Source organism: Bombina bombina, chromosome 3, assembly GCF_027579735.1.
Source record: "Bombina bombina isolate aBomBom1 chromosome 3, aBomBom1.pri, whole genome shotgun sequence".
Taxonomy (NCBI): domain Eukaryota; kingdom Metazoa; phylum Chordata; class Amphibia; order Anura; family Bombinatoridae; genus Bombina; species Bombina bombina.
The window spans coordinates 358,837,197-358,851,342 of record NC_069501.1 but is presented as its reverse complement, the minus strand read 5'-3'; the positions used below and the strand labels follow the sequence as shown (position 1 = coordinate 358,851,342).

The following is a 14,146-nucleotide window of genomic DNA, read 5'->3' as shown; positions in this document are numbered from 1 at the left end:
ATTGTAAACCCCACTTTTATTTATTGCCATGAATGTGCATATTTTTGAAATGTTGACACCCCAAGGTATTGTATATGGTGTGCTTTGATGCATTTGAAGTAACTGTTTTAGCTAAAAAAATTGGAGAAAGTGTATGGTGGCATTTTTTCAATTTTCATTTTTACACACACATTGCTTTTTGACTATGATTTAGGAGAGACTGTTGTAAGTTAGTGCAAAAAAAATACTACAGGTTGTTTTCTGCTAGGCACCCTGAGTACACCTATGTCCCCATGCATAGGTTTGACAGGGGTTTTTGTAAAAAAAAAAAAAAGAACAGCCCCATTTTAGAAAAAAAAATATATTAGTGAAATGTAAAAATCTGGCACATTAAAAGTAAAAAAATAACAAAAAATTTAACAGTAAACATAACAAAAAAAAAATAACAGCAAATTTATTTATTTTTTAAAAATTGACCATTGTATGGTACCGCTTGAAGCAGTCCCCAATGCAGAGTCCAGGCTGTCCAGGGCAATCAGGACAGTGATATACAGTGTCCCTTCTCTGCCCCCTCTTGGTACAGACTCTGCATTTTTTTTGTGGTCTCTGCTTTGCGGCAGTAGGGGGGATTTTAAAAATAAAATGAGTAGCCCCAACTCTGCTCTCTCCCATCACCGCCCGGGGAGCAGGTGCATCATGGTACAAAATCCCCGAAATGATCTGGAGCTGAAATTGTAAAAAAGTCAGTTTCATTCCGGGGTTTGCTTTTTTGAAAAACAAAAAAGCGTTGTGGGTTGCAATCTGCATTAGGTAAATTGCAACCTTTTTGTACCAGGCCCTTGTCTTCCGCATAATTAGGTAGGGCTGCAGCAGCTGATCTGCCAGATCAACCCCACCCATATGTCTGTTATAAGACTTGATGCACACTGCCTTCCTTATGATCTCAGCTCTGCCACGTACAGAGACCGCCACCGTCCTCTCTGTGTGGATGGTGGTAAGAAGGTATACATCCTTCTTGTCTCTGTACTTCAGTGCCAACAGCTCCTCTTGGCGCAGAGCAGAGGTCTCCCCCCTTCGTAGCCGGGTGCGTACAAGTTGTCCTGGGAAACCTTTGCGGTTCTTTTTAATAGTACCGCAAGCTACTGTATCAAAGCAATACAGTAGCTTGAACAAAAGGACACTTGTATAAAAATTGTCTAAGTACAAGTGATACCCTTTGTTCATTAGGGGTAATATTAGGTCCCAGACAATCTTGCCAGTGGTTCCCATATGTTCTGGGCAACCTGGAGGGTCAAGGTGGCTATCCTTTCCCTCATACACCCGGAAGGCCTGAGTATACCCAGTCTCGCTCTCACAGAGCTTATACACCTTTACCCCATACCTGGAGCGCTTGGAAGGAATATACTGCTTGAATCCCAGCCTTCCCTTATACTTCATCAGGGATTCATCAACGCATATATTCCTTCCAGGTGTATAAGCCTCTGCAAACCTGGCAGAAAAGTGGGTAATCAGGGGGCGGATTTTATACAGCCTGTCAAATTGGGGATGCTCCCTAGGGGGGCACAGGCTGTTGTCGCTGAAGTGCATGAAATGAAGAATCATTTCATATCTCTGCCTCGACATACTCTGGGAGAAAATGGGGGTAGAGCAGATGGGGCTACTGCTCCAGTAGGAGCGAACGGAGGGTTTCTTTATGATGCCCATCAGCATAGTCAATGCCCAGAATTTTTTAAATTCTGGCACATTGATGGGGGCCCATTGCTGCTTTGCCAAATATGTTTCAGGCTTTGCAGCACGGTACTGATGGGCATATAAATTAGTTTGGGCGACAATGTTCCCCAATACATCATCACCCAGAAACACCTCCAGAAACTGTTGGGGGCTAAAACCTGCCACATCTATATTTATGCCAGCATTTGCTGTGAAGGGTGGGATATCTGGCCTCTGGAGATGAGGCGTTACCCACTCTTCAGCGGCAATGGCAGCAACACGCCTCCTTCTAGCAGGGGGGCTGGCAGGGGGGCTAGCAGGGGGGCTGGCAGGGGGGCTAGCAGCCACAGATACATCACTATCAGTTGAGACTGCATCTAATGATGTATCTGAGCATATGGCAGGGTCAAAATTGGGGTCTGAGTCAGACATAGAGGCATCTGACTCTGACGCAAGGATGGCATACGCCTCCTCAACACTATATCTTTTCTGTGACATTTTTGTATCTGTCACAGAAAACCAAAATTAATTAACTAAATGGCCTTTGGGTTTTTTTTAAAAAAAGTACAGCTATGCTAATGCCAGTGATTTATAGCGATCACTGGCAAGCTAGGGGTTAAATACTCTTTAAATTAAATTAACTAAATGGCCTTTGGGTTTTTTTTAAAAAAAGTACAGCTATGCTAATGCCAGTGATTTATAGCGATCACTGGCAAGCTAGGGGTTAAATACTCTTTAAATTAAATTAACTAAATGGCCTTTGGGTTTTTTAAAAAAAAAGTACAGCTATGCTAATGCCAGTGATTTATAGCGATCACTGGCAAGCTAGGGGTTAAATACTCTTTAAATTAAATTAACTAAATGGCCTTTGGGTTTTTTTTAAAAAAAAGTACAGCTATGCTAATGCCAGTGATTTATAGCGATCACTGGCAAGCTAGGGGTTAAATACTCTTTAAATCAAATTAAATTAGCTAAATGGCTCTGAAAGGAGCCTTTGGGTTTTTAAAAAATGACAACAACAAAAATTAACCCCTAAAAAAATGCACAGACAGCAAAAATGTAGAGCTATGCTAATGCCAGTGATTTATAGCGATCACTGGCAAGCTAGGGGTTAAATACTCTTTAAATTAAATTAAATTAGCTAAATGGCTCTGAAAGGAGCCTTTGGTTTTTTAAAAAATTACAACAACACAAATTAACCCCTAAAAAAATTCACAGACAGCAAAAAAGTACAGCTATGCTAATGCCAGTGATGTATAGCGATCACTGGCAAGCTAGGGGTTAAATACTATTTAAATTAAATTAAATTAGCTAAATGGCTCTGAAAGGAGCGTTTAGGTTTTTAAAAAATTACAACAACAAAAATTAACCCCTAAAAAATGCACAGACAGCAAAAAAGTACAGCTATGCTAATGCCAGTGATGTATAGCGATCACTGGCAAGCTAGGGGTTAAATAGTCTTTAAATTAAATTAAATTAGCTAAATGGCTCTGAAAGGAGCCTTTGAGTTTTTAAAAAAAAATACAACAACAAAAATTAACCCCTAAAAAAATGCACAGACAGCAAAAAAAAGTGCAGCTGTGCTACTGCCAGTGATTTATAGTGATCACTGGCAAGCTAGGGGTTAATGGCTCTGAAAAGAGCCTTTGGATTTTAAATTTTTTAACAAATAAAAGAAATAAATCTCTCTCTGCTAAAATACCGGTCTCTCTCTTTCTCCAACAAAATGGCAAGTGAGGAGAGGGAGGGAGATCCACACTGATCAGAGTCAATATTTACAAATATTGACATGATCAGACAAATGGGGTATTTTATTATTATTATTTTTTTTTTCTAAGAAGGCTCAGATTGGGTGACCCTAGCTTGCCCCTATGGTGAGACAGGCTAGGGACACCCCCAGATGCCCCATGATGCACCGGGCATCGCCATTTTGGAAGCCTCATGGGGGAGGGGGGGGGCGCTATATGTGGGGCTTTTTTATTTTATATTTTATTTTTTTTTTGACATTTTTTATTTTATTAATACACTAACTAAGTGCCTCGACCCACCGAGGCACTTAGCACACTAGCAGAGCATCGGAAGCGTGTCCGATCGCTTCCGATGCTCTGCTGCACTGCCGGGCTCCACGTGGAGCAAAACCGGAAGTGATCACTCAAGGGGGAGTGATCGCTCCGGTCCCGGCACTCCGTAACAGCACTGCAGGGATGCCCAGACATCGAGGCATCCCTGCAGTACTGTAATAGTGCCTGGAAGCGATCTTGATCGCTTCCAGCACTCACTTTAGCCGAGGACGTGCAGGGTACGTCGTCAGGCGTTAACTGCCTTTTTTTTTCAGACGTACCCTGCACGTCCTCGGTCACTAAGGGGTTAAGCAACCAGTATGCAGAGACTGCAATTAAAAAACACACACACACAACCGGAGAGAGATGCCAAGTCCCTGCTCCCCCTAACATGTTTCGCTATAGAGCTTTTTCAAAGGTGGGGCGGCCGGCTCTACTTCAGACTTTTATGGGCCGAATGTATCGTGATGTCATATAATATCGCATCTCTGATAGGACCACAATGCCAGGTAAACCATTGGTCCTAAAAGGGGCGCAGTTGCCCAATCACAATGGGACAAGTGTGACGCTTGGAGATGTTGTCATGGAGATCGTACATAACGAAAACAACAATACTGCTATCATAACTATTGCTGAGAGCGAGTAGAAAGGCAATATCAGTAAATATGTGTGATAATATGTGGGCTCAATATATGTTAATGTTTTGATGAGTCCTAATTTTATATTCTCTTTTGGAAAAAATGGATGTCGAAACTATTTAAGAAATAAATATGATCCTTTATTTGATTATGGTAAATTTACCCAATAGTAGTGATGCTAAAAGTACAGTTAAACAAAAATTATTACAATTCCTTCAAAGTTTAAAAAATGACACCGGTGTCTCTATGTATAAAAATGTACATAATATATAAAAAATAAATTAAATTAAAATAATAACGTTGAAATCTTATAATTTATACAGTTTTGGGTTTATCACAAGTTCTTGAAAAAGGCTGTCCAGCCGAAACATGTTGATACCAGAGCACACCTGCACAGGATTTGAGAAGACAAAGTGAATACCAGCTATACCCAGTTGAAATATTCAAGTTCCCACTGAGCGGCATATATTTAACCGCAAAGATCACATTGATAACTAGAAATCCTTTTTCTACTTATCCCAACAACCACATTTCAGAACCCAGATCGGTCACTGACCGAAATCTAAGAAACCTGGGAACAACAGACCGGAAAGGCACGCAAAAATTCCACATCAGGAGGTTATCCAACAACCATACCATCGTGATCGGTCACTGACCGACAGACAAGCCACAGAATCGAAAAACCGGAGATACTTAAAAAACATCAGCAAACGGTTAGCACTTAACCGCAACGAAGATCCCACCAAGAAACCCTTAAGAGCGCGATCGGTCACTGACCGACAAAGGATAAGGTAACTGAGCGGCCACGACAACTACCCAAACACATATAAAAGTGAGTCCCACCTAATAAGAGGAAACCAAAGCGGCATTTATTTAACCGCCAGCAGCTCATATAGAACTGCCACCAGCTTGATCTTGAAACGTAATCAAAACACTGGCATAGCGGCGTTTATTTAACCGCAATTATCTCACAAACGTGATATCAAACAGATACACTTCAAGGTACTAATTTGTATACTTATATTATAGTGTGATAAAAATCGCACCAACATACCTCTACATTTGATATATAGTTGCCTAAGATAAGATCTCAATTGCATAGCTGAACTTGAAACAAAGTATCCTATATGAACTATACAGCAACTATTGTTTTATCCACTATAAAATTGTATCTACAAACATTCTGTTAGAAATTACAACTAGTGATAAACCCAAAACTGTATAAATTATAAGATTTCAACGTTATTATTTAATTTAATTTATTTTTTATATATTATGTACATTTTTATACATAGAGACACCGGTGTCATTTTTTAAACTTTGAAGGAATTGTAATAATTTTTGTTTAACTGTACTTTTAGCATCACTACTATTGGGTAAATTTACCATAATCAAATAAAGGATCATATTTATTTCTTAAATAGTTTCGACATCCATTTTTTCCAAAAGAGAATATAAAATTAGGACTCATCAAAACATTAACATATATTGAGCCCACATATTATCACACATATTTACAGTAAGACACATTGGGAATAGCAACTTGTTTTGCGCCACCTACTACAACTAACTATAACTCTTTAAACTTTGGGATAAAGTTAACTTCAGGTGTGCTAGATTCCCCACCAGCTAGACAGTCTAAACCTACCAAACATTCAGAAAGGCAATATCACTTCGTTCAAATTGGGATCAGAGACAATATCTCAATATGGAACGCACTGATTTACTTAAAAAAAAGACAATTAAAAACAAAGATGCACAAACTAGACTGATACTAACACACAAACCGACAGTACATCTAATAACCGAAATTATCAACAAACATTGGTCAATTTTACAATTGGATCAAGACTTGAAATCCAGTATTGGTGATTCAGTTAAAGTAGGTTACAGAAGAACTAAAAACATCAAGAGTTTAGTATCAGATAGTCATTTCCAAGTACATAAAACCAAGACGGCTATTGTACCCGGGTCTTTCCCATATGGATCGTGTTCCAGCTGTAAGCATATAAAAAAAAATCAATATCATTCATGACAGATTTGGGAAAATACATTGTATGAAACATTACATCAGTTGCACCACCCAAAGTGTAATCTATGCTTTGCACTGTTCTTGCCCAAAAATCTATGTAGGCATGACGAGCCGCAAATTACACACAAGAGTGGAAGAACATATACGCAACATCAAAAATGCGAGTAAAGATTTAGAAGATGGTAAAACATTGACCTCAGTGGCATCTCATTTCCTGCAGTATCACCAGTCCAACTCTCAGGGGCTCAAATGCCAGGGAATTGAAAAAATATCTTTAGGTATTCGTGGAGGCAAATTAGAGCAAGCCTTATTGAGAGCTGAATGTAGGTGGATTTACCTATTAGACTGTGTTCATCCCAAGGGCTTAAATGAACAAAATAATTATTATTGTTTTTTATAAATTGAAGTCTTCTCAGAATCAGGGGGTTTATCTCTGACTCGATCTTCCACCTCTATATTCAGCTGGGACTTAGGAGCACCACCTGTACCATCACTATTAAGGATGCAGGAAGGGTTTCTGATCCTGATCTTTCTTTTTGTTCACGTTCACCACGTCACTTTTGATTTATGTTGATTTTCACGTTCACACACTTTGATTCCCCACATTCTTCCTCTTTTTTTCCAATCCACTTTTCCCAATTATTTTTACTCCGATTTATATTCAGTGTTTATATTTCACTTGTGCATTTTGCACATGATCCCCTTTCTTATAAATACATTTATAGAATCCATTGCGACCCAGATCTCATGGTTACACTCTGGCAATACTATTTATTTAAATAGATCACGTTCACTGTCCCATCTAACCTTCCACAATTTGCACCTTTAGGATCAGCACGTATATATTATGAGCATATTCTGATATTATTAAGAAGTACAGTGAAACAGCAATGTGCTGTTATACTCAATCCTAATTTGATCCTATGAACTAACGTACAATTGAGTGCAATTAAGCATATTGTAAGTCCAACTACATAAATTCTATATTACAGGGTAGTAGGACAATTTTACTTATTCAACTATAACTTTAATATTTAGAATTGATGTTATGTTCAATTACTCATAATTAGATCTACACACTGGTCAATATTAGTAGTCTTGTAACCCTGTATACAAGTGTATTTGGATACTCCAATATTTATCATCTTGTGTTTCATGTATATATTTTATTACTCCAAAACGCCCCTGACTACAATTGGTCCCAGATACATAGCTGTAAAATAATAAGAGATTACATCCAGCCCTCTGAGAACCTTGATATGACATTTTATTATCAGTAAATGATAAACGTGTTTATACCCTTTTGCCTATACAATCATTCAACCCAAATATGATCGTAATTTTAACGGAGGATGTTCCCTCCTAATATGCAGCCTGGCTCTGATCCCAATTTGAACGAAGTGATATTGCCTTTCTACTCGATCTCAGCAATAGTTATGTTAGCAGTATTGTTGTTTTCGTTATGTACGATCTCCATGACAACACCTCCAAACGTCACACTTGTCCCATTGTGATTGGGCATCCGCGCCCCCTTTTAGGACCAATGGTTTACCTGGCATTGTGGTCCTATCAGAGATGCGATATTATATGACGTCACAATACATTCGGCCTATAAAAGTCTGAAGTAGAGCCGGCCGCCCCACCTTTGAAAAAGCTCTATAGCGAAACATGTTAGGGGGAGCAGGGACTTAGCATCTCTCTCCGGTTGTGTGTGTGTGTGTTTTTTAACTGCAGTCTCGGCATACTGGTTGCTTAAATATTGGAATATAATGGCTGCCTACCTAACTTAATAACAATAGTGACGATATTGATGGCTTGCCATTATAATAGTGGTGGATTGTTCTACCTTTTTACTACATAATTTAAATCCTGCCAGTCTCACTCTGAGCGGCGTTTTCTAGTGGTAATTGGCACTATAGTGTTACGGTATTCGTCCGGATTCCGGATACCACTATAATCAGTGGTTTATTTATACACTTATAATATACTTTGTGCCGAATACTGAGTATCATCAACAATAACTGAGATTAAAAAATGGATCATGTACATCCTATGTAATATTGATATATATAGTCTTGACTCCTTAGTCCCTTTTGTGGTGTAGAACAGCTTACTATCACTGAATGTGGGGTTTCCAATCAATTTGGAAAAATATATTAGAATGCTGTATATTCACTACCATATTTCATAATCCTATGGAAGATTAATATCATATAATTCCCTGCTAATGTGGTCCTGCTACACTCAGCATTTATTTGTCTTCCTGTCCAGTATCAGGGGTGTGTGAAGCATACTGACTATATTGTTACACGATTGGTATATATTAACCATCCACTTGGATAAATTATTCCCTGACAGGGGGACTCATTAATTTAACTAATAATAACATACTTGAACGTGGACCTGTCACTTTGACATTATTCCAGGTGGGGATATAATATCCAGGCTAGCACATATTAATCGTTGCACCAACCACCTAAAAACGAACTTGTCAATTTGATATCTCAGGTTGGAATTTTTCCACCACAGTACTCACATTTATTTCAGCATTTCTAGAATTAAGAAAACTCACTACAGAGTGACTGGAGGTCATTTATTTCTATATTTCAGACCTATTCTGACCAATAGGTAGACCTTTCCACTGACTTTATTATCACTATTTTCCAGATCAGCCGCCACTGTTTTTAACATTTAGGGATGTGTGTTTCCCTTTTTTTATGTTAATCTAACCAATAAAAAGTTAAGTTTTATACGACTTGAATCAGACTTATATACCTACATATTTACGTTCTGCCACTTATTATTGCTATTATTTATGTTATTATCTTAGAATACAGGCTTGTTGAGTGCTACACATGTACACTTTCTTTCTCAGTCTTGTACTGAATCCCCTCTGCATAGTAATTCTGTGTAGTGTACAGCAGCCGCCCAGTAATCTGCCAATAATCAGCCTTACATAAGGTTTTACTTTATAGAAATTACTTTCCTCAACCTCGTCAGGTGGCATATTAAATAAAAGCCTGTGAGGTTATGTATGTATTTTTTTCCTATTACTGACATATCCTTTCCCTAGTCTAGGGATAATGGTGTTGTATATTCATACACATATATTAAAGTGTGGATTTTTTAAAATGTAATCCAGAAACTATAAAACATTAAAATTTCAGTCGGCTTTGTATATTTAATGGTCTATCAAAGTGAAGTCAAAACTGAAACATCTAAGATAAAAAGTGTTTGAAAATTAGACCACTTGGCATGGAATGACTCTCTTGAGCTTCTGAGTAAATTCTTAAAAAGAAACCACCACACACACACATAATAAAACCAGTAAAAAAAATAATAATAAAATAAAAATCAACAAGGAGAAAGTTTGTTTCCAAGGAATACACTGTGTGCTTTTGTTTATAATAATGTCACTTTATTTCTGAATTTCATACAGGACACAATAAATGTTACATCTACGGGATCAGGTGGCTGGGGCATTTCTAGCCAAAATACAATTGATCACATTAAAAGGAAAACTGTGCTAATTAGATTTTGATGGTACCTATTTGTTAATTTTTTAACAGTTTGATCAATAACACACTAGCTTGTTAGAGGAAACACAAATGGTGAGGCTGACCCAATGCCTGTGTAAATCTACAAAAATCTAACAGAGAAAGAGCAGACCATAATCTAGTCAAGATACTGATCCATACCAAATGAATACAACTGCTCAGTACATTTGAAACAATATTGTACATTAAACCCCAATTCTAAAAACATCCAGTATTTGTTTTTATAAATAAATTATTTTCTTCATGAATATTTACAGCTGTGATAATAAAACTTAATATACAACAAGCAACCTGCACAAATAATCTGAGAACCCTCTATGCATACAAGGTGGAAAATGTGGCATAGATAAGAGGGTTAACCTCAATCTTTCAATAGAATGTACTAAATTCACCACTAGTTTGCTAATCAGTGTTTTACCTTCTGACAAACATTTACCTTCCCCACAGCAATACATTCAGTGTAAAATTTGTGCAATAAAAACATTTTTAATTTTAGCTTAATATTGCCGAACGTTTTAGCCGGGTGGTGCACTTGCTAAAAAAAGTACTGGGGAGAACACAATGTATTGCTGTGGGGAAGGTAAAACACTGATTTACATTTATGTTAAATTATGCAATTAATTTGAGCTTTGGATAGCAGAAAATGATACAAATATTAGAAAAAAAAATTACACTGCCACCACCCCGCTACTTTATAATGACACCTGGCTTGCAATGATTTCTGTGGAGAACACTGAAATGATTTGCTTTTTAGTGGCAAATGGACATCAATATTTTTTCTACAAAACTATCTATTAAAGCCTAAAGGAATTCTGTTGATGAATCTTTTCTAAGGAATATAGATGTAATGAGTACAATTGTGTATGGAATGTAGACTTCAGTTTAATCTAAACATTTGTATTCCTCCAATACAAAACAACAAAATCTTGAGAAACAATGAAGATTCTTTATAAATTTAATAATAAAAAAAAAAAAAAAAAAAAAAAAATTATAAAAAAAAAAAAATGATATTGCAACAATAAATTCTTAGAAATGGTTTTAAATCTTCAGAACAAATAGCTTTTAGAGGTTTCATTAATGTGTTGCTACTTGGGGCAATATGACTCTAGGTCCATAATTTGCATAATAAAAGGGTAAACAAGCCATTTCAATTTAATGGGTAGAAGTAATCTTATAACAATGTCAGCATTCAAAATCCCAACTGATAAATACTGTGGAGCAATAACAGCGCCACTCATTCAGAGGTTGTTTTAAATTTCTCCATCTTGAAATTATATTAAAAAAAACACAACTTGAAGATTAAAATACAGAGTGCTTTTTGGAATGGGCCATAATGTCAGCATGTAAAAATATTAGGTTTTGCTATAGTGGCTAAGCGAATTTTAGCATTTAGACCCCATCACATTTAATGGTTGCCATTTTAAATTGCAGCATTTCAATGTCAACTTTCACATAAGAAAATGTATGTACTTCTCTTCTATACTCCAAATGTACATTTTTTCAGCTTTTCTCAGAAAATAAGGGTTAATATAGGAAGTAATCAAGTTAATAACAAAAAGGTTAATGTAATAAATTAGTAAAATAAATCCATGGGCTAAGAGCAAGCAAAAATATATTAAGATTTCAAACTCTTAAAACCTAATTAGTGCTTTTAAAATGTACTATATTTTTCAGGTTTTTGTGGATGGCATTGTTTATTTGTGGGGATGGATCAATAGCAATTGTTTTTTCTTTCTTCAAAGTCAGGATCAAGCAAAAATATTGAGGAGCCAAGCACACAGGTTTTAGAAGCCAGCGTGTGTGAGATAGAGCTATAGATCATTTTAAAGGAAAACAATATTAACCAATTTCTCAAAAGGCCACCTTGAGGTTAACTCCCATTCCACAATTTCAAGATTTGTGCAAAGACTAGGAGTAAGGCTAAATATGTACATAAAATACAGGTATACCTCACTTTACAGCGATTCGCTAATACAGCGCTTTGTGGAGCTGAAGTTCAGCCTCCAAGGATTTTGAAACAGTGCTATAATCATTGTGAGATTGCTAGAAAAGTGAATGGCACCATTTGTTTATGCTTAGTTCACTCTGTTTATAGCATTGCAGTGCAATCTGTCTCCGTGCTATAGTCTGGCAAATTTGACTACAGTAATTGTCACAATTTTACAGGTACAGTATTTATTGAATACTAATTGAATACTCGCTGTGCTAGTGTTAAACTAAACATAGCACTATTGCACCCTAATATATGTTAGTTCAAACATGTTTTCAAGATTTTAAACACTGAAAAGAAAGCTAAAACTGCCTTGTTTCACTTTAAGGCGGTTTTCACTTTACAGCGGGGCTCCGGTCCCTAATCCGCTGTATGAGCGGGGTATACCTGTATATTACTTCTCTCTCCCTCCTTACGATCATCTTGGCTCTTTTGTTGACTTGTGTGATTAGATGAAACTGGCGAGTTTACAATCAATACAGGGTACAATTTGTGATGTAGATTACAAAACAGAAAAACAGGTTTTTGAACCATAAAAGCCATGAATGCTGTTCTGAGCAGGTTTAAATGCCTTTCTATAAAGACAGTGTCATTACCACCTGATAACACACCCATGATAGGGGACTTGATCATCTACGAAGAGATAATCCATGCAGATCTCAATTTTCAATTATATCTATGTATACAAGAATCACGGTACTCTTACAAAAAACTAGAGAGTTGTATTGTGATTTTGCTTTACTGTAAATGCTTGAAAGACAGAAATAAGAATATTCTTTTTAATGGAAAACTGCAGTGAAACTTTAGAGTGGGGAAATCATTTTTGAACAATGACATTGCAGATTTAAATTTTACTACAAAAAAAAACAAAAAAAACCTGGTAACAGCACACTTGTCAGACACACTGGCTGTCTCACTTAAATTTTAAAGTTATAAACGCTGAAGTTACATTGGCCTTAGTCCAGTCTGATCTTCTGGTTTGTCATCCTGTAAATAATGCTGTCATATCCAGGGTCCATATTCCATAGGTTGTAGGATATAACGATCACAGCTAGAGCTAATCCAATCATAATCCACAGGATAATGTTGAACACCACAGAGTAGTTAAAGTTGTACTCATAGGCTAAATTGTAAGGACTCCCAGGGTTGCTCTAGAACAAAGAAGGCAAATAAGTATTACTAGGTTGACTTTAATATGTAATCACATAGTGCATACTAAACTTGCCAGTATGAATACAATAACTAATTTAGCTATACAAAACGATGTAGCAGATGTTCTTATAGAAACTCTTTCTAAGCAAACATTGCAGAATAAAACCCCATTGGAGTACTAAATGTATTCAAGTAAAGCAGACTGGAGAACACCTTTGCTATTTAGGAAAAGCATGGTATGTAAAATGCAATTTCAATTAAGTTTTAATAAATAAATATTACCCTGAAGCTTTTTCCAATAGTTTCAGGTGATGTTAAAAAAAACAAACAAACAAAACACAACTCTAAATCATTAAAACAATGTAATTTTAGAACTAACAACCCTGCAAGTTTATGTGTTTATCCCCTACAAAAGGAGTTAAATGCATAGTTACAGTACTGATTGGGAGCCACTGACAACTGTATTTTGAGAGGACATGGCCTGTGAGTCAATTAGCAGCTGGATGCAATCACACGACCGAGCTGCCGATCTCAGGATCCACAGTTCTCTGCAGCTCCCAAATGGCACTTTAAATTAGACTAGTGCTAAAATTACTAACAGGTTAGATCCAGGGCCGGATTTACATCTCAGGTGCCTGTAGGCACAAAAACCTGAAGCGCCCCCCCCACCCCCCCACCCCCCTAGAAAAAAGTGGAAAAAATGAGGACTTTTTTTTATTATTATTTAGGACAACTAAAAATAAATATTAGATGTAAAATTACATTTTCCCTTTTATGGAGATACACAAATACACACACCAATTGCAATATTTGTTGTAATGGAAGCTACACCAAAAATCAATATTCACTTGACTCAAATGGCCATACAATTTCTATTATGTATAACAAAAACAAATCATGTTAAACTTTTAATGCAAAATATTCTAAAGAAAACTCTATTTAAAGGGACATCAAATGTGACAGTTTGCTGGGCATTTTATTATTGCACTAGTGCTTGCAGAGAAGTGTGTTAGCCTCTTGCAAAAGAG

General features: G+C 36.7%; 1 protein-coding gene across 1 annotated transcript in view; it reads right to left on the bottom strand.

Annotated features, from left to right (window-relative positions):
• Positions 1-12,686: 12,686 nt before the first annotated feature.
• Positions 12,687-14,146, bottom strand: part of ATP6AP2 (ATPase H+ transporting accessory protein 2) — a 45,238-nt gene continuing 43,778 nt past the window's right edge. Inside the window, exon 9 of the mRNA XM_053706478.1 lies at positions 12,687-13,117. Coding sequence (XP_053562453.1) covers positions 12,923-13,117 — 195 coding nt within the window. The 3' untranslated portion in view covers positions 12,687-12,922. The remainder of the gene's footprint in view (positions 13,118-14,146) is intronic.